The sequence below is a fragment of the Bos indicus x Bos taurus genome, chromosome 16 (assembly GCF_003369695.1).
Source record: "Bos indicus x Bos taurus breed Angus x Brahman F1 hybrid chromosome 16, Bos_hybrid_MaternalHap_v2.0, whole genome shotgun sequence".
Classification (NCBI taxonomy): Eukaryota; Metazoa; Chordata; class Mammalia; order Artiodactyla; family Bovidae; genus Bos; species Bos indicus x Bos taurus.
The window spans coordinates 72,958,762-72,979,289 of record NC_040091.1 but is presented as its reverse complement, the minus strand read 5'-3'; the positions used below and the strand labels follow the sequence as shown (position 1 = coordinate 72,979,289).

The window sequence follows — 20,528 nt, the reverse complement described above, 5'->3', positions numbered from 1 at the left end:
GAGTGACTTTCTCAAAAGAGAGCCACCCAGTGTTAAAAATAAGCTGAGACTGTTCCTGTGTCCGTGTATTGGATAGAAATGGTGCCACATTACAAAGGTGTCCATGTGATGGTAACATCCAGATAAAAGCTATGCCTGAGAGTGACTGATATAGGGCTAGTCAGTGCCCCTGAGGGCTCATCCTTAGGCTCAGAGATGCTTCTGTGTATAAGGTACACACTCACACACACACTCACACACTCACACATACACATACGCTAACCCTGCAATCTCAGCAAAGGTGGATGCAGTCTTTTTGACTGATAGGCTGATTCCCCAGAATTTTATTGAGTCTACTCAGGCTGTTAACTCTTGGACTCACGTGAGGCCCAGTGAATAGTGGTAGCAAGCAGCCAAGGGAGTGAGCTTAGAGGGACCCAGAGCAGCACGAACAAGTGAGCAGGGATCACATGGCGTCTTAATGAGACCAAGTCAACAGAATTAGCACAAGTCACCCAGGTGGGAGGGTGGGCAGGTTTAGATGTCACCAAAGTACTGCCAAGGGCTTCCCAGGTCGCTCAAGTGCTAAAGCATCTGTCTGCCAATGCAGGAGACACAGGTTCAACCCCTGGGTCCAGAGGATTCCCTGGAGGAGGAAATGACAACCCACTCCAGTATTCTTGCTGGAAAAATCCCGTGGACAGAGGAGCCTAGCAGGCTACAGGGTAAAGAGTCAGACATGATCAAGCACGCACCGATGCACAAAGTCCTGCCAAGCCTTCTAGAGCATCAGCTCTAGGACCCAGGCTGCTGTGAGTCAGGAATCCACAGTCAGGGACAAAGAATATCTTTCTCATGAGCCTCCAGCTCCCACAACAGAGCCCAGAGCTTCAGGAAGAAACAAAAGGAACAGGACGGTGTGCATTTTGATTAAAGAAATTTCTGCTCCCTTATTGCTGCATGGTGCCTACGTGTGTGGATATCCACAAGCAATGTCACTTGTAGAAACTGCAGGGAGCCAAGTTCCATCATAATACATAGAAATATTAAGAAGATGCCAAACAATATAACAACCTGTCTTAGGGAGGGAATTCTGTGCCACTGACGCGTTCCAGCACTGACAGAAAACTTGGTGCAAGTAGCTAGAGAACAGCAAGACGTGAGGTTGGACCTGATCTTCAAGCGCCTGTGAACTCTCAGATACTGTACCACACGAGCCTAAAAACACTGCTATGACCCCACCTCATAAGTTCAGCTTTAGGTAACTCAGTTTTCCAAAATGAGGAAAGAAATCCTGGCAGAAGCCCAGTTAGCCTCATCTGGACTTCCTTCTCTTTCCTACTTTGTCTGATTTCAGCTTCACTTCTCCCTTTTGTCATGGCTCCCTGTGTCCCAGGCCAGGAAAGAAGGCAGCTGTGAAATATGTCCACAGGAAGCAACGATTGGAATATAGTTGATTTACAATGTTGTATTAGTTGAAAACTGACTTCTTGCGAAACCCTAAACCGTGGTATTTTCCATTTTAAAAGAGAGTTTCTAGAGAGAGGTCAATGATTGGCTAAAAGAAATGACTCCCTAGTGATAGCACTCCAGGTACTCAAAAGGATGTATCCTGAGATTGGAGTAATTCCCCCGGCATCCCTTGAACGGTGGTGCATGGAAACCTGCCTTCTCCATCAAAGGGCGCTATGTCCCCAGAGCTCGAGAACAAAGGCATTCACATCCCTTTGATTTGAAATAAGGGCTGGATTCCTGCACTTGCCCCTGTGTCCACAGTGTTTCTGGTGGGGAGCTGTTTGACCGGATTCTGGAACGGGGCGTCTACACAGAGAAGGATGCCAGCCTGGTGATCCAGCAGGTGTTGTCAGCTGTGAAATACCTCCATGAGAACGGCATCGTCCACAGAGACTTAAAGGTGCTGAGATGGGGCCCTCCGGGAAACATGGAATGATTCTTTGGGAAACTGCATGGATCGTGGGCAGTCTAAGCTCTGTAAAATGAGAGAGTTGAACCAGATGATCCCTAAGGTCCCTTTCACTCTCGGATTCTAAAACAAATCTTGGGTGACTGAACAATCATTGTTAATTTGTACCTCAGCCTTTTTCTGATTTTCACTATCCTCACCCTACGAGGTTACCGAGAAAATCCATGCTGTTCCTTGAACACAGCCTTGAATACAGTATTTAATAAATACTTATTGAGAATCAACATTGCACCAGACATGTACCAGAGTTTAGAAAGATCAGACAAAATAAGGGTTGGTTTCCTCAAAAAACAAAACAATTTTGGAGTAGTTGGGGATGAGAAGAAGGAAGGGTTAGTACATCAATAGCTATAAAGCTAAGTAAAGTCAGGGCCAAAAGCAAAATACATGGTGCTGAGTTATGGTGAATGAAGGTCAAGTAGGAAGAAGATAGGAAAAACAGAGGGAAATAAGTCTGGCCTTAAAGTCAGAAGCCCAGGATACAGCTTCCTAAGAAATTAGATATGGGGGAAAGGAAATAAATGTGTGTTTCAGGTGATTGTATCCTACGTTACATGATATTTCTCTTCCCTCACAGCCTGAAAACCTCCTGTACCTCACCCCCGAGGAGAATTCTAAGATCATGATCACAGACTTCGGGCTGTCCAAGATGGAGCAGAATGGTGTCATGTCCACTGCCTGTGGGACCCCAGGCTACGTGGGTGAGTCTGGGGACAGAAGGGAGGTTGACCAGTTGGCTACATCCCTCCACGTGGATATTACTCACAGAAAAAGACTGCTGTGAGGAGACAGTGGGATCCCAGTACAGCAGTCACGTGTGAGGTTTAGGGCCACCCAATCTATCTGGTATAAGGTTTGAGTAACCCAGTTGGTAAAGAATCTGCCTGCCATGCACTAGACCCCAGTTCGATTCCTGGGTCAGGAAGATCCGCTGGAGAAGGGATGGGCTACCCACTCCAGTATTCTTAGGCTTCCCTGGTGGCTCAGCTGGTAAAGAATCCACCTGCAATGCGGGAGACCTAGGTTTGATCCCTGGGTTGGGAAGATCCCCTAAAGAAAGGAACAGCTACCCACTCCAGTACTATGGCCTGGAGAATTCCATGGAGTGTATAGTCCATGGGGTCACAAAGAGTCAGACATGACTGAGAAGCTTTCATTTTCACTTTCAATCTATCTGAAACGCCTCTGCCTGCTCCCAAACCCTACATCTTTTAAAGACATCCTACCCTGAGCCTTCCCACTGCCCTGTCTATACTTTGGCTCTCATTTTTGCAGCAAGGCTTCCTGCTTTTGTTTTTCCACCTAGACCAGGGACAGAAACAAGACCACAAACCCAGAGATCTGTAGATTGCAGAGGGGTTGGCCAGTAGCCCCCCTCTCTCCTTTCTCCCAGTCTGGAGGAGACCTCAGCCCCCCCAACTGCTGGTATCCTGGAGGTGCAGTGTTGAGTTTGAATCTGAGGAACTTAAATATGGGCACCCAAATATATACCCAAGGACATAGCCTAGGAAACTGGCAGAAGTGGGGCCCCCTGCCTCATAGCTCTGTAGGCTTCCAGGGCCCCCCAAAAGGTGCCAACAGGCAGGGTACCAGGAGAAAGCATTCCTGGGCTCTTGGAAGGAGAAAGCCAAAGCTTAGAGCATCCACGTCTGCCCCTTCTCTCTTGGCCACTCATCAAGAGTAGTTGGGGCTGGAAGTAGGAAGTACAACCCTGACTCAAGAGAGGGAATCTTCTCTCTCCCTGAAAGAGAGGTGGTTACTTACCAACAGGTTTTGAGTCCACTGGATACAAATCACTGGTATCTGGGATAAATACCGAAGGCAGCTCACTACTGCTGCAGAGCTGCCAGTCAAAGGAAGACATGGCCCATTCCCTCATGGAGCTCTTGGGCTGATGGGGAAGATGAAGGCCTGCCCTTAGGAGGTAACAGAGACTGATGGGACAGTTCCTACCTGCCGTCTGGAAGTTCCTCAATCAATGGAACCTCTGTTTTCAGGGAGATCCCCATCTCGTGAGAGGAAAAAGTCCTTACCTTGCAGATTTCCCTAAGGATCCCTGCCCTGGGGGTCTCCCATCTGAGTGGAAAGCTACAGACCCTGCCTCCAGAGTACTAAGTCTAAAGGAGGAAACCTAGCCCTGGAGATCCCCAGTCTGATGGAGGAGTCATGGGGCCTGTCATGGGACCTCCTCGTGTATTGGAGAAAGATTTAGCCTGCTGGGAGAGACACTGTCTGTGTTGTAGGAGAATGTCTAGCCTTAAACATCAACTCATCCCAGGTGCTACCCTAACCCTCTTCTCTACGCCTCTTGCTGACCTTTGACGTGCATCCCTCACCCTCTGCTCTTGCTCCTGCTCAGCCTGACTCTTCCTATGGTTTACTGCAGCTCCAGAAGTGCTGGCCCAGAAACCCTACAGCAAGGCTGTGGATTGCTGGTCCATCGGCGTCATCACTTACATATTGTGAGTAGAAGCTGGTGTTGGCCCAGCTCCTGAGGAGTCTCAGCGCCTGCTCACCCTTTCTTCTCTCCTCCCCATCTCAGCACCTCAAGCAGCATCCACCTCCAAAGCATGTGCACGTCCACGTGCATTCACACACACACACACACACACACACACTTACTAATGCACACAGCTCCAGAGGATCTTGTCCTGATCGCCACTCAGTTATAAAAACAGAGTTCAGTGTGAACCCACTGTGCAGCCACACGGCACTCCCGCTTTCTGCATCCCACCCCCATTTACTGTATATAAATGTACTGAATCCCACTCTATAGAATGAACAGTTAAAGAAGGAGGAGACATCCTAAACTTAGAAGCCAAGGGGGCACAATATTCGCGTCTCAGATTTCTCTCCTGATAACGTCAGCCCAAGGCAAAATGATGGCCTGGATGAACCTCGTCATGGTTCCTCCTCCACAAGCCTAAATGAGGTCTATTTGCCCTGCAGTGACTCGAGAGCAATCCCCAGCTCCCCCTCGCAATTCGAATGGAGACTGGACTTCTTGTTCTCAGGCTCTCCTTTCCAAAGCTGCTCACCACCCCCTGCCCGGCATCCCTTCTCACTGATAGCAAACTTTGCTCTTGGAAAACAACCTGAAATTAATCATTTCCTCCTCAGTATGGATGCATTTCTCTATTTCCTCAAAGTATGTTGAATAAGTCTTCTCTTCAATGATATACTCAACAAATTGTCATTGGCTGTCTCCTCTGTGCCAATCAGTGGTTTAGGTTCTAAAGAATGAAGAACAAAACAGCCTAAAAAGAATCCCTTGGAAAGTTACATTCAAGTAGACATTTCTACCATCCTTCTTGAAGATAGTTGATACATCATCTAAAGAGTCAAAGTTCCCTGGTGGCTCAGATAGTAAAGAATCTGCCTGCAACGCAGGAGACTTAGGATCTATCCCTGGGTTGGGAAGGTCCCCTGGAGAAGGGAATGGCAACCCACTCCAGTATTATTGCCTGGAGAATCCCATGGACAGAGGAGCCTGCTGGACAACAGTCCATGGGATCGAAAAGAGTTGGACATGACTGAGCAATTAACACTTTCACTTTTCAAGAATCATGGGGGCTTCCCCAGGGACTCAGTGGTAAAGAATACCCCTGCAATGTAGGAGCCGCAGGAGATACAGGCTCAATCCCTGGGTCAGGAAGGTTCCTTGGAGGAGGACATGGCAATCCACTCCAGTATTCCTGGGTGGAGAATCCCATGGACAGAGGAGCCTGGTGGGTTCCAGTTCATAGGGTTCCAAAGAGTCTAACACAACTGAAGTGACTTTGCACCCATGTAGAGTCAGGGGAGGGAGAAAGTGAGGGTTTGGGGGATATAATGTAGGATATAAAGGGCCACCTGTTCCAAACTTTGGTTCCTGCATAAACATCTGATGGAACCTGCATCATTCCTGCATCCGTTGGACATGACTGAAGCAACTTAGCACATGCATGCATCATTCATGAATCAGGGGCAGACCCATGTACTGGTCACACTGCTGACTGGGGACCCTTGTTGCCTGCCCGTGTATATAGTGGAGGCTGGGCAGAGGGGAGCGGCTGGCCCAGGACGGGGTCCTTCAGCAGCATATACCTTGCTGTTCCACCGCAGGCTGTGTGGGTATCCCCCCTTCTACGAAGAAACTGAGTCTAAGCTGTTTGAGAAGATCAAGGAAGGCTACTATGAGTTTGAATCTCCGTTCTGGGATGACATTTCTGAGTCAGGTAAGACCAGTCTGAGGGAAAGACAAAATAACAGGTTCAAGGCAGAGGCTGCCAAGAGAAGAGAGCTTAATAACGGATGACAGTCCTGGCTCTTAACGGTCCCAGGGGAATCTGACAGAACAGGCTGCCAAGGAAAGTGGAGAAATCTTCATCTGGTTCAAAGGCCAAATAAATGATTTGCATCTAAGGTTCCTGCTTTTGTTTTCCTGGAGGCAGAACCGTGGGATGCCTAGAAAAGCAGGGAGGTACTTCAGACGAGGGGCCAGGAGGGCAGAGCAAGCCCAGGGGCGCGTTCCAGGCAGGAAGGACAAAACCAAGACCGAGTTTTGCCTTTCGCCTGTCCAGCCGAGAGCCTGCAAGGTCTGTGTGAGCGACGGCCATCAGTATTTGTCCTTGGGTCCATTTAAGTGGGGATCAGAGCTAAGCCAGCATTCACGCCTGTGCCCATGTGTGGTGCTGGCCCCTGACTGGTGCAGGCGGGCACCCGCGTGGCGTCAGGCACGGGGTGCCTCGTGACCAGAGATGTATCTGCAGTGCTGTGTGGGTGACACAGCTGCGTGGAGCCACTCTGGTGGTTTCAGGTGGGTTGCTGCTCGGTGGTTTGGATTCTTTTTCTCTTTCAAGACTCTTAAAATTGCCTCTTTGGAAGATGAGCTAAAGATGCCTTCTGTGCCACCCACCAGCCTGGAAGTGACTCTCCATCAGTCATGAGATCTGGTCCTTAGCTGTTGTGTCTTTGGTTGCGCCCCACAGCCAAGGATTTTATTTGCCACTTGCTGGAGAAGGACCCGAATGAGCGGTACACCTGTGAGAAGGCCTTGAGGCACCCCTGGTGAGTGAGGCACGGGTGGGCTCCACACCCTTGCTGTTGCTCCTCGGACACCACGCTGACTTTTTCACAACGCATTTCCCTGGAGTCTGCTTGCCCTGAGCTGTTTACTGGTATAGCACCCAAAGGGCACAGATCAGATCAAGCCAGAGATATAAACAGCATTTAATGAGGTGGATTCTGATCCAACAGTAGCAGCTGGATCATCAAATCGGGAATCAGATGCAGCCAGATAGACAACTTTACTCTGCTTAAGAGCATCATCTTACTCTGGGATCAAAGCCTATTCCATGCGAGGCGCTTTGAGAACAATCACAAAGCAACCAATTGGTAAAGCAGGTAAGGGGCTTCCCAGGTGGTGCTAGTGGTAAAGAAACTGCCTGTCAGTACAGCAGATGCAAGAGACAGGAGTTCGATCCCTGGGTCAGGAAGACCCCCTGGAGGAGGGCTTGGCAACCCACGTCAGTTTTCTTGCCTGGAGAGTTCCATGGACAGAGGAACCTGGCAGGTTACAGTCCATAGAGTCTCAAAGAGTTGAACACGACTGAAGCGGCTTCACACACACACACATACACACAAAGCAGGTAAAGAAAGTCTTGAAACACTTCCTTTTCTGTGTGCTACCCACCTGCTGGAAAATTTACAAGCTCCCCAGTTCCTACTGCAGCAAGCCATGGTTTTCCCTAATCTGGCCTGGCCTGTCACCTCCAACTTCATTTGTCAGGGTTCCCAACACACCTTCTCTATTCCAGAAAGGCCTAATGACTATTTTTCTCCTACCCTCTTCCATCCCAAGCTCTTTCCACATTTCACCTTGGGTCACATGTTCACCACCTCGAGGGCCCTGCCGTGGATGCGCATCCTTCAGGATCCAGAGCCGTCTGTGTCCTCCTCTGAAGCCCTGGCTCCTGCAGTCTAGACAGACCTTCCCATCTCTCTTTAACAATCACACAGCTCACCATGAATTACTCTAGTTCATGGCATGAAACAAGGCTTCCAACCTGCACTGTAAGCCCCCAGTGAGCAGGGCCACATCTGTTACTTCTCCAGGTCCCTTAGTACCTAGGAAATACTGTTTACACGGCAAGTGTCTGAGGACACTTAGAGATGGACGGATAAGAGGCTCAGGGGACAGGGAACAGGCAGCCTCTGTGGGGGTGGCCTCATAGAGGAAGGCTTCCGAGAGGAGGTGGCTTCTGTGCAAAGTTTAGAGTCAAAGGATAGTAACAGCCAAATGCCCTCTGACACTGGGCCATGGGTAAGGGATGGGGTATTAGTAAATTTTATTTCTGTAAAATGCCAGATAGTAAATGTAGTAAATGTTTTAGGCTTCGCTGGCCATATCGTCTCCATGGCAACTACTCAATCTGCCCCTCGCAGCATGGAAGCAGTATAGCCCATAGCTGAATGAATGGGTGTGTTTGTGTCACAGTAAGACCTTACTTACAAAAGCAGGCAATGAGGCTATAGGTTGCCCACCCAGCTCAAAAGCAAGTTTCTAAAGTGTAGTAATACTGATGTTAGTTGCTCAGTCATGTTTAACTTTCTGAGACCCCATAGACTGTAGCCCACCAGGCTCCTCTGTCATGGAATTCTCCAGGCAAGAATACTAGAGTGGGTAGCCATTTCCTTCTCCAGGGGGTCTTCCTGACCTGGGGATCAAACCTGGGTCTTCTGCCTTGCAGGCAGATTCTTTACCATCTGAGCCACCTAGGAAGCCCTTCTAAACCATAGGCCCCCTATGACCTTTCCAGGGGGTTCCAGCCCTTGTCCTGGGGAACTCCAGGCAGCTTACCCTGGATCTGCATGCCCAGCCCCTGCCCAACCCCTGACGGAGTCCCCGTCACCACCACTAGCCAGGTGTCCCCTCCACATCCACAGGATTAACGGAAACACAGCCCTCCACCGGGACATCTACCCATCAGTCAGCCTCCAGATCCAGAAGAACTTCGCCAAGAGCAAGTGGAGGGTGAGTTGTCCTCTCCAGGAGGCGGGCAGGCCGTCTGGGCCCTGGAGGCTGGGCTGGGGCAGCTGGGGCGGGGGGCTTTCCTTGGGGTCTCCCGGCAGACGCTGGAGCTCCCTGGACCCTTCTGTGAAATGAGAGGTGCGCACATTGGTTTCAAGCGTCCATGGGGCAGAGGGAAGGCTGGAGGCCCTCTGGGGTGGAGACGGTCAGAGACGGGTCTCGTGTCTCCCCAGCAAGCCTTCAACGCAGCGGCCGTGGTCCACCACATGCGGAAGCTGCACATGAACCTTCAGAGCCCGGGGGTCCGGCCTGAGGCGGAGAACAGGCCGCCCGTCCCTGCAGCCTCGAGACCCACCTCCCCGGAGATCACCATCACCGAGACAGCCGCCACCCCGGGCCCAAGCGCGGCGGCCCCCACGCTGACCCGGCTGCCCTGCCGGCACGGCCCCCAGCCCGCGGCCCCCGGGGGCAGGTCCCTCAACTGCCTGGTCAATGGCTCCCTCCGCATCAGCAGCAGCTTGGTGCCCATGCAGCAGGGGCCCCTGGCCATCGGGCCCTGCGGCTGCTGCTCCAGCTGCACGAACGTCGGGACCAAAGCAAACGCCTCCTACTGCTCCGAGCCCACGCTCCTCAAAAAGGCCAACAAAAAACAGTACGTATTTCCAGCCCCAGGCTTAGTCCTGCTCAACCTGGGGCTGAAAGAACTCAGGACAATGCAGCTAAAAAAAAATAGACCTGGGAGCCTCTCCCACTTGGAAGCAGCTCCGTGGTGTAGAAAAGCTCTGGAAAGGGTCGGGGGCGTCAATGGAGATGCCTCCAGCCCAGTCCCCACCCCTCACCAGCTGTGTGGCCCCCGACATGTCCATCTGTGTCTCTATTTCCCCGTCTGTAAAATGGTTTGATTGGATCACACCTGCTCAGTCTGCCCCACAGGAAAAGTGAAAGTTGCTCAGTCGTGTCTGACTCTTTGCGACCCTGTGGACTATAGCCCAATGGGCTCCTCTGTCCATGGGATTCTCCAGGCCAGAATACCAGACTAGGTACCCATTCTCTTCTCCAGGAGAATCTTCCCATCCTAGGATCGAACCCAGGTCTCCTGCATTGCAGTCAGATTCTTTGCCTTCTGAGTTACCAGGGAAACCCTACAGTGTTGCTGTCAGAGTTTAGTGAGGCATCAGGGACTATAAACGCCTGCAGGAAAGTGTGTACCTGTGAGTGGTGGGGGTTAGATTCCAGGGACACTGTGTTTTGGGAGGACTAGGGGGCTTGCTTATCTCATCCGTCTTCTCTGTAAAGGCTTGTACTTTCTGCACCTCATGAAGGGAGGTCTGAGTGGCTGCCACAGGCACAGAGGGCTACCGCGGCCCTTCCTCCTTCTCCAAATACTCCACAGCCTGCTGCGACGTTTCCTTTCCAGGAACTTCAAATCAGAAGTCATGGTACCAGTGAAAGCCGGCGGCAGCTCCCACTGCCGGGTGGGGCAGACTGGAGTCTGTCTCATCATGTGATCCCCAGGGCCCATGTCTGTCTCACTACAGTTTTCAGGTGAGGGGACTAGAGGAAGGAAGGCCTCAAGCTCAGGGGGAGAGCCCTGCCCCGGAGTCTCCACAATGGGCTACAGAGGGTATTAGAGGCGGCAGCACCCCCCAACCCCAACCCTCAACCCCTTTCCTCTCCAGGAGAGATACTCAACTCTTCTTCGCCCTTCCAAACCTGGAGTCTACCCTGCGGCGGGAGGGAAAGCAGCAGACCAAGACCTGATCGGATGCAGCAGCCGGCTGCCGCCCAGGCCAGAGCCTCCCTGAAGGCCCAGGAGCGAGCCCCAGCCGCGGTGGAGCTTCGGGAAGCTGCGGGCAGGAGAAGTGGCATCCTCCCGGGCCTGCCTGCTCCATGCCCCCCACCCCGACACACCCACCCCTGCTGGGGTGGCTCTGTGCAGGGTGCGTAGACAGCTCGTGCCCAGGTCTGTGTCGTCGTGAAAAGCTTAACGGGCTGGCCCATCTGTGTTGCCATCTCTGAGCAAAGCCATATGAAGCAGCTACCCTGCCTCCCCACTCAGCACACACATGCTCCTGCCTCTCCTTGACAGAGGGGCCTGTCAGTCTGCATGAGCGACAGGCAGCATCGCAGTCTGCCTGTGAGCTCTCCGAATTCACCTCCCAACTCCCTAACTCCCAGATGATCCACTTCTGATCGGCCTATGCCTCCACCCCCGTCCAAAAGCAGTACCACACCCTCCAAGATGAAACAGAAACCCACCACTAGGTACTGTAAGCACTTTTTATCCTGGCCGGACGCCTCCACACACACACACACACACACACACACACACACACACTCAATTAAGTAAAAATTGGAAGTCGACTGTTGTCCTTTCAGCCTGTCATTCAAATCCTGCTTCTGCTCCTTTCTCTCCCTGAAAATCAGGCTCATTGTTCTTGTCCCGCCCCTGTTTTCTTGTCCTCCGCCCCCTCCGGCTTCCTGCTCTGTGTTGTGCTGAATAAAATGGACATATTTTTCTCTATGAGACTTCTTTTGGTCCTTCTCTAAGTCAGAAGCAGCCCAGGGGCTTCTGGGCTTTGCGGAGTGGAAGACGCATGGAGAGCTGGAGGTCAGGCAGGATCTGGCGAGGGCAGGAGCTCTGTGGGGTGGGCCAGGCACCCAGTGTCGTGAGCTATACACATCGACTCATTTTCCTCTCCAACAGCCCCTTGGAAGTAGGCGCCGTTGGAACCCAGACAGCCCGGCCCAGCATCCATCCTAATGCCTGTAACAGATGAACGTGGGTTTGAGGCTCAGCTCAGCCCTGCCTGCCACATCTGTGAGCCTCTGGGGCCTTGGTCTCCTCGCCTATCAAATGGGAACAACACTGCCACCCATATCATGAAATAAAATGCACACGCTCCATAAATACTGTGATCCGTAACGACCATGCGGTTAATGTAGACAGAACACCAGCATGGCGCCTGAACCACAGTTAACACACAAATATTCGTGCCGCTTGCATATCTGCCGACACGCACACACACACACACGTTTATAGCTTCTTTTTAAAATCCCAAGAGACACAAAGTCTAGTCTTAGTTCTGCCTCTCGGAGCTGTGTGATTTCAAACAACTTCCTCCCCATGTCTGGGTTTCTATTTCTCCATCTACAAATGAGAAACTGGATAGTTGTTCAAAGATGAAAACAGCTCCTCTGGCCTCTTAAGGAAGGAATTCAGTCAGTTCCTGGAGCAAATGGGCCCCGTCTCCCTCAGTCTGGGTGGTGCGCCAGCTAGACTGGGCAGAGAGTGTCAGCCTATGCTTCATATGCCACCAGGCCTTGGGCTTGAGCAGGGGAGCACCCAGGGACCCCAGACCAGAGACAGAAACAGGCGAGAAAGGTTTATGTAACAGGGAGACAGAATATTTCCCCTCTTTGGACCTCCAGGCTCCTTTCCCAAGATTTTTATTGGACTTTTCCCTTGTGCAACGTTTTGAGTTACAGTTCTGTGTGGGCCCAGGACTTCAGCCTCAGTGGAGAATGAAGGGCAAGGACCCTGCCCAGCCAAGCGCCCTGCACTGGAGAGCCGCTGGACATGGTGACACGGGCCCGCCTCCACGGTCGCCGTCACCCAGCTGTAGCTGCCCCACCGGCCCAGGCTCAGCTGCATCCTGGGGGTGGTTCCGGCTGTGCTTTAGGCTGCGTAAGAGTCTCCTGGAGCAGGAAAGAACTGCCAGCCAGCCAGGGCCCCGGGAGCCGAGAGGGCAGATGAGGGGGCGGCGGGCGAGGCCCCGCCTCACTTGCAGGTGGCGTAGTAGAGCACGCGCCCGTTGATGTGGTTCCGAATCTGTTCCACGCGCTGCTCCAGCCCCGTCAGGTCCGCCGAGCGGAGCACGATGGCCTGGCTCCCCTGAAGCAGCTCTGACTCCATGTCTGAGGGCCGAAGGAACAGCCGGAGTGGGGAGAGGAGCCGGTGAGATGCACCGAGATTCCCAACCCTTCCGTCCCCTCCCGCCCACCTGGAGCTGCACCTGCCCGAGAAACCACCTCCACCCCGAGGGGAGCCTGGCCCCCCAAGGCAGCTCTCCCCAGCCCCTTCTCCCACTTTTAGAGAAACCAGGCCAGGACTGGACCCGGGGGTCCCCTGCCCCTATGGTTCTCCTCGGCTCTAGGCGGAGCAGTCCCAGGCCGATGGTGGAGGCCCCTGGCACCAAGGTTAGACACTCGCTGTGGTGGACCCGGTCAGCTGCCATCCCACCAGGGATCCTGGTGGGCACCAGGGCAGAAGAGCTGCAAGGCTGGATTCCTCCCCGTTTTCTCTCCCCGACACTCCAGATACACCTAGTCCTGCCCCACTGGTCCATTACGCATCCCACCTCCCAGGTTATGTGTGGAGGATGTGAAGGACTCCGAAGGGATCTGGTCCAGCCTGTCCCTCCTGTTGTCCTAGGCAGCTCGGCATTCATGGGAGCTGGTACTCAGCCTCAGCCTCAACTTCCCAGAGCAGGGCGGCAGTGGGGGTCACTGCCTCACAAGGCTCCATCCTCAGGCAGTCCTCATTACAAAATCTTCTCATTAAGCCAGAATCTGAGCATGTCTTGCTTCCACCCCGTGGTCCTGGGTCTGTCTCCTGGGCTGTTAAGACTCGATCTGCTATGCCTCCTACACGGCAGTCCTTCACATGTCTGAGCCGCATCTTCCCCAGAGGAAACCGCCCTAGTTCCTTCCTCCATGCCTCACCTGATAGAATCTCTAGGCCTTCCCTACTTCCCAACTCTGCTCACCCCCGCCCTGACCCCCGATGTACACCGGTTCATCAATATCTCTTCTGGAGATGTACTGGCCCCCACTGAACCCCATCTCCCAGGTGAGACTATCAGTGGAGTGTAGCAGGGGTTATTACCAGGTTGACATTCAGCCAGTAGGCCCCCATATGGACCTATGGGCCATGATAAGTAGTGACATTTTATTAGCTGCTCTTCTCCCCCTCCGTTCTCATTCCTAGGGGCTCCCTATGCATGATCTTCCCCATAACCCTACAATTAATGGTAAATTCCAGCAAGCAGGTAAATGCTTGCTTCAGTGAGTTTTTTCCTGGCTGGTAGTAGGCGTAAGACACACCAGTTACTACATATTTTTAATATCGCCCTTGAGCCATTACTCCCCTTATTTTGGCTGCTTTGCATTTATTAGCTCTTCTGTCAGGAGCAAGGCACTTCTGGCTTATATCAAAATTCCTGCATCTTTTTCAGGTGAGTAACAATGTGTAAGCATTTATCACTTACCAGTCATAAAGTTTTTAGCTACATTAGCCCCTGAGTAGCCCGGCCTTACCTGAGCTATACTTCTGAGTGCAGACAATGCCAGGTTGAGAGAGAATGTTTCTCTTCACTTAATTGTATCCTGTTAGCTTCAGCCCATCCTTCTGAGACTCAGAATGCTAGTTCTGTCACCCAGTGTATCTGCTACCTGCCATCCCCAGATTTGATTAGCACATTCTCTGTCTTCATACAGAACGCTAATGGACAAGGGCAGGGCAGGCACTGGCCCGGGGCTGGGCTCCTCCATCTGGGTCAGCCCCTCACACCTCCTGCTTCAGGTGCAGCTGGCCACAGCCTCGAATCCACTCACTGTCGACTCACCAGCCCACCTTTGTCCATTCCGTCCGTCTGGCTAGCCAAACAGAATTTTGTCAAAAGCTTTCTCCAAAATTCAAAGAAACTCTGGTCGTGGCATTCACAGGGCACCCCAGGGCCGTGACCCCATCATCGCATCCTAAGAGACTGAGCCTGGAAGCCCCTGTTCGCCTTTCTGGGGAGCCTCAGAACGCTTTTGAAAGCTCCATTCATTACGACTTGCTGGCTGGTTTCCTACTGCCTCCAGGGCTGTGTCTATCCCCCTCCTCCTGGCGTGCGGGTCGGCCGTGGGCACCAGCCACGTGTCTCCTTGCTCCTTCGCTACCACGAGTTTCGTCCTCGTCAACTCTCCTCCCCAGGAGGGTGGTCCTGCCCATATCCTCTATTTCCTCCCTAACCACCCTGTCCTGATGCCCCTCCTCCTCCTCACAGCCTCATCCTTCCAGGCCCACCTCAAATCTGATCTTTTTTGAACACTGCCGTCACTGAACATTTCCCTCTGACATTATGTATCCTCTGAGCCCCTCAAGCGCCTATTATTCAGGCTTTCATCACAGATCTCCTTGTGCTGTTAAATGCAGTTTCATGAAGCTAATGGCCAACAGGAAAAAATGCCCCCCTCTGAATTGCAAGCTCCTCAAAGGCAGGCCTAGTTTTGTGAACATCACCACATTGCTCACAGCCCCATTCTAGGCCTTGTCCCTGTTAGGCACTCAGGAAATCCCAATTGCTCTCACTCCCCTAGTACTGCTAGCTCCAAAGGGTGGGCCTCAGAAACCCTGGGTTGGCAGCAGCCTTCAGGGATGCCCCGCGGTCCAAGGCCCTGGACCACTCCCTCACCTCTCATCCTGTCCATCATCTCCATGGTCTCCCCAAACAGTTCCTCCGCCTCCGTCTTGACACTCAGAATCCGGCTGCCCTGTTCTCCCAGCATGGAGCTCTGATCCAACCGGTCCTTTAACTCAGCGTATTTTTGCTTTACTCTCTCAAACCCCTGAAAAAAAGGAAAAACCATTTCTGCATCACCATCATCACCATCGTCCAAAGTCCTAAAGGCCTTTGGCTAAAGGAGTTGATATCACCCACATCTGGACACGGAGATGAGGTGCCTTTTAATATCCCCCATGGGGTGGGTCTGCTCTATAAAAGCCCCTGGGCCACAAATCACACCTTAACTTCTGTACTTCCCTCCATCCGCAGCGCCTGTCGCTTCCCAGCTCACTGCCAGCGCAGGGCCGGATACATGGCTGTCACTTAATAGCATGCCTGGCAGCTTGGCCATTGTACCAGGACCACCGGCACCCTGGAGATGTTGAGAATGGCCCTCTGACCTTCTCTCTGATCTAATTCTGACAGTGATGGGGCTCAGGTTGTGCTAAATCAAGAGTGCCTGTCTGGGCTGGGAAGCCACAGACAGAGGATAAGCTCTGGGTCGGGTGTCAAGAGCCCTGCTTTGTAGACAAGCGTTGTGCCTGGACAAAATCCACTTTGTCTGTGAAAGGAGAGGAACTGGACCAGCTGTTTGCAACATCCCCAAAGTGGCTCCACCAAAAGCAGCCAAAGGTGTAAGAATCCAGAAGCTCCATCTACCCCCCACCCCAGGTATATTTCAGAGTAACTGGTACTTAAAGTGCTTTGGTGGGGGAGGTGCTTCCTAGGTGATGCTAGAGGTAAAAAACCCACCTGCCAATGCAGGAGACATAAGAGACAGGTTCGATCCCTGGGCCAGGAAGATCCCCCTGGAGGAGGGCATGGCAACCCACTCCAATATTCTTGCCTGGAGAATGTCCATGGACAGAGGAGCCTGGCGGGCTACAGTCCATGGGATTACAAACAGCTGGACAGGACTGAAGCGACCATGCCCATGCAAAATGCTTTGGAGCCGTGGTCTTATGAAGTGTACAGAGCCCACTCCTGCTCCCACTGACAGTGCTTCCTCGGGCTCTCTCTGCCCTCTTCGTACCTCCTGCGCGTTCAGCGCCTCCTTGCTGGCTTCCTCTGCCAGCTGTCGGGCCTGGGCTGCCTGTGCCTGCTGCTGCCTGGCCCGGCGGCCAAGCTCCTCCATCCGTGCTCGGAAGCCCCCCAGCTGCTGCGTCATGCCGGTCACCAGTCTTTCTGCTGGTCCCAGTACCTGCTGAACCTTTGTGGAAAAAGAGAGACCGGGGGTTTGGGGTGGGTCTCATAGGCAGCGACCTTCGGTCTTCTTTCCAGTTTTTGGGCCACAAAAACTGATGCCTCCAATCAGGGCATCACTATCACCCCCATCCAATCCCCTAACTGCCCCCAGCATACAAGCCTCCCAGCCTTCACTGGCTCAGCTGACCATCCCCCCTTACTCCTGCCGGAGCTCACAGGCCACCCCTGCTTCTGCATCAGCCACGAGGCCAGAAAACTAAAAGCTCGAAGCCAGGCCAAGGCTTGTAGCCCCTGATTCTTTAGGGCCCCATCTCAGCTCCCAGCCAGGTCCCTTCCTGACACTGTCTCTGCCTCGTGCCCGGGTCTGAACGTTCATTCCCCCACGTGGGACACTTACCTCAGCGACCCTGTCCTGGATGAGCCGCATGGAGCGGCGGGTGCCCCGCATGGTGTCCTGGGCCTCCTGCAGCGCCAGCGTGCCCTGCCGCAGGGCCCCCAGGACTTCCTCCACCTGGCCCTCCACCGCATGGGCCCGGCTCCTGGGGCGGGACGGGCACAAGGGACAGTGGAGAATTCACTCAGGGAGAGCTCTGAGTGAAGGCGCTCTCCAGTCCCGGACAGTACCTTCTCCAGCCAAGGAAAGAGGCTGAGAAGTAACTCAGTAGTAGCTTTCCATTCCAGGACCCTAGCAAGCCCCCCTCCCCATGCCAGATGGAAGGATATTCCTGGAAGGCGGAAACCAAGCCTCTTTACTGCTGTCTCCTCTGGGGACCAGCGCAACACGCTGCAGGAGCCCAGGCCATGATTACGGCTGAGTTTAATAAGGTGCGCTTTCCCCAACCACGTGATGAAAGTGATGAACACCTCGTGATGAACGTGAAAGAGGAGAGTGAAAGAGTTGATTTAAAGCTCAACATTCAGAAAACTAAGATCATGGCATCCAGTCCCATCACTTCATGGCAAATAAATGGGGTAACAGTGGAAACAGTGGCTAACTTTATTTCTTAGGGCTCCAAAATCACTGCAGATGATGACTGCAGCCATGAAATTAAAAAATGCTTACTCCTTGGAAGAAAAGTTATGACCAACCTAGCAGCATATTAAAAAGCAGAGACATTACTTTGCCAACAAAGGTCCGTCTAGTCAAGGCTATGGTTTTTCCAGTAATCATGTATGGATGTGAGAGTTGGGCTATAAAGAAAGCTGAGCTCCAAAGAATTGATGCTTTTGAACTGTGGTATTGGAAAAGACTCTTGAGAGTCCCTTGGACTACAAGGAGATCCAACCAGTCCATCCTAAAGGAAATCAGTCCTGAATATTCATTGGAAGGACTGATGATGAAGTTGAAACTCCAATACTTTGGCCACCTGATGTGAAGAGCTGACTTGTTTGAAAATACCCTGATCCTGGGAAAGACTGAAGGCGGGAGAAGGGGACGACAGAGGATGAGATGGTTGGATGGTATCACCGACTCAATGGACATGAGTTTGAGTAAGTTCCAGGAGTTGGTGATGGACAGGGAGGCCTGGTGTGCTGTGGTTCATGGGGTCCCAAAGAGTTAGACACAACTGAGCAACTGAACTGAACTTCCCCAACCACAAGAGCTGAGGCGGCCCTTGGGGACGGTGTCCAGTATGGAAGGCGGGGCCACACTGAGTGAACCTGAGCCTGGACGCTGGGTATCACTTGACCATCTGCCACCACAGTCAGCACCCCTCCTGTCTCCCAGGACCCCCCTGATTTATAGAGGTTCCTCTCTTGCTTCCAGCCACATAGCCAGGGAGCAAAACCCCAGCCCAGTCCTGGGAGAAGAGTTCAGGACGCCAGGCCATACCTGGCCTGCTCGGCCTCGGCCTGCAGCCTGCGAGCCCGAGCAACATCCTGCTTGGTCTGGGACAGCACCAGGTCCACGTTGGGGAGCCTGGCCGCAATGGCCTGGATCTCGTTCATCTTCTGCAGGACTGTGGCCGAGTCGGTGGGCAGCCACAGGGCCAGCACAGCCTCGCTGACCTCCTGGATGGTGGCTGTGTCAGTGTCGGGATCTGGAAGACAAGCCGCCCATTGGACTGGGGGAGCCCAGCCATGTTCCCCCAAGGTCATAGGCCTCCCCCAGGCCCAGCGGCATCCGTGGCATCTCCGACTAGCCTGCCCACAGAGCTGCCGCCCTCTCCTCCCAGGCACCCTGCTCTGAGAATTTCCGGGCGCCTTGCTGTGGGAGGAGGGGTGTTGGCACAGCTGTGGCAACTATGTGGCACCACAGGAAGTTGCAGGCTGGAGAGAGGAGGCAGTGCCAGGCAGCTGGCCCCGAACAATGCCTGGAGCGCAGACGTAAGCGGCCCCGGAGTGGGGACACCAGCCAGGAACTGGAACTGCTTCCTTGGCAATAAGACCCCTGCCACGTGCCCCCTCCACCTCGGGCCAGAGTGCTTGTTTGTGCAAAGGCAGATGATCATCAGGGCTTTGCTCACACATCACCTTCTGAGGGAGGCGGGCCCCGGCCATCTGATCGAGGGTGGTAATCTGCACCCTCTGCCAACGTTCCCTCTCCTCATACTCAGCTTCATCATTCTCCCGAACGTTTATCACCACCCACATGCCGAACAATTTACTCGTTTGTCAGATCTTCCGTCTGACTCCCCACTAGAACGTAAGCAACGTGAGGACAGGGACTGCCATTCAGCCACGGCTATAGCCCAGCCCCGAGCACGGTGCCTGGCACTCGGAGGCACTCTGTATACAGCGAATGAGTGGCTTAAGGGGCTCCAGACCCAGGCTTCCCCTTTTCTACTCAAGCCACCTAGGCCAAGTTAGCTAGCTTCTCTGAGCTCAGTCTCCCAATCTGTGGAAGGAGCTGATAGGAAACAATTATCAGGAATTTCACAAACCACCTCCGGGTCAGAGAGTAAGATCAGATGTACAGAGGTGGCGTCTCCTTCCCCGTGGTCACTCTACAGATTCCACTGGTACCGCTGTGGGAAGGAAGAGGGCATTGCCTATCCAGATGGTTTGCCCCGTGACTGGGACTTTTCTGGGGGCCCCAGGTCTAGCCTTATTCTGCAATCAAAAGCTTCCTCACCAGGTGGCTACACAGGTCCCAGACCAAATCCCCTCCCCATGCCAGATGGAAGGACATTCCTGGAAGGTGGAAACCGTGCCTCTTTGCTGCTGGGTTCTTACGGGGCCAGAGCAGCACATTGCAGGAGCCCAGGGCATGACTGCAGCTGAGTTTAATCAAGTGAGATTTTCCCCAACCACCTGCTTTCACAAGGACCTCCCAGTAGAGACCATCAACTGCTCGCCTAACCCAGAGTCCTACTCTCAAAATGCGGCTTAGACACGCCTTCCTAGACAACAGCCCACGGCTAGCACACCCCCACCGAGCGCCTGCCCTTCCTCCATTCCGTTTCACTTCAGCTGCGCCCGAGGGCTTGGTCTGAATCACACAGTTTCGTGGGCTTCTGAGTCTCAGGGTGGGCTCAGCAAACTTTCACCGCTCTGAGCAGCAGGACGTGGGGCGCAGAGGCTGCAAACCAGATGGACTTGGTCCCTGCCCTCGTGGAGCTTGGAATCTAGCGGGACCAGGGAGCACAACCCTGGGTGATGGGGCCAAGCACGGGGTGTGAGGGCGGCACCTGCGGAGGGGCATCTAACCACTTAGGTGCCCTTGGAGGGGCGGCTAACCCGCTCTGACGGGTCCAGAGAGGCTTCCTGGAGACTGAGATACTTAGAGGATGCTTAGAGGGTGGATAGGAATTAGCAGGTGCAAGGCAGAGCAGGGGAGAGAAAGCAAGAAGAT

General features: G+C 53.3%; 2 protein-coding genes across 15 annotated transcripts in view; one reads left to right on the top strand and one right to left on the bottom strand.

Annotated features, from left to right (window-relative positions):
- The window catches only part of CAMK1G (calcium/calmodulin dependent protein kinase IG), a 30,946-nt gene extending 19,447 nt beyond the window's left edge, over positions 1-11,499 (top strand). For all 7 annotated transcript variants that reach the window (XM_027565717.1, XM_027565722.1, XM_027565720.1 and 4 more), the window contains 9 exons: positions 1,756-1,894; positions 2,541-2,664; positions 4,350-4,425; positions 6,068-6,180; positions 6,934-7,012; positions 8,891-8,978; positions 9,209-9,627; positions 10,393-10,520; positions 10,655-11,499. In XM_027565717.1, coding sequence (XP_027421518.1) covers positions 1,756-1,894; positions 2,541-2,664; positions 4,350-4,425; positions 6,068-6,180; positions 6,934-7,012; positions 8,891-8,978; positions 9,209-9,627; positions 10,393-10,483 — 1,129 coding nt within the window. In that variant the 3' untranslated portion in view covers positions 10,484-10,520; positions 10,655-11,499. The remainder of the gene's footprint in view (positions 1-1,755; positions 1,895-2,540; positions 2,665-4,349; positions 4,426-6,067; positions 6,181-6,933; positions 7,013-8,890; positions 8,979-9,208; positions 9,628-10,392; positions 10,521-10,654) is intronic.
- Positions 11,500-12,385: 886 nt separating this feature from the next.
- The window catches only part of LAMB3 (laminin subunit beta 3), a 48,278-nt gene continuing 40,135 nt past the window's right edge, over positions 12,386-20,528 (bottom strand). For all 8 annotated transcript variants that reach the window (XM_027565712.1, XM_027565708.1, XM_027565711.1 and 5 more), the window contains 5 exons: positions 18,567-18,774; positions 17,130-17,271; positions 16,560-16,736; positions 15,437-15,590; positions 12,386-12,893 (listed from right to left, as the gene is read on the bottom strand). In XM_027565712.1, the coding sequence (XP_027421513.1) occupies positions 12,757-12,893; positions 15,437-15,590; positions 16,560-16,736; positions 17,130-17,271; positions 18,567-18,774 (818 nt within the window). In that variant the 3' untranslated portion in view covers positions 12,386-12,756. The remainder of the gene's footprint in view (positions 12,894-15,436; positions 15,591-16,559; positions 16,737-17,129; positions 17,272-18,566; positions 18,775-20,528) is intronic.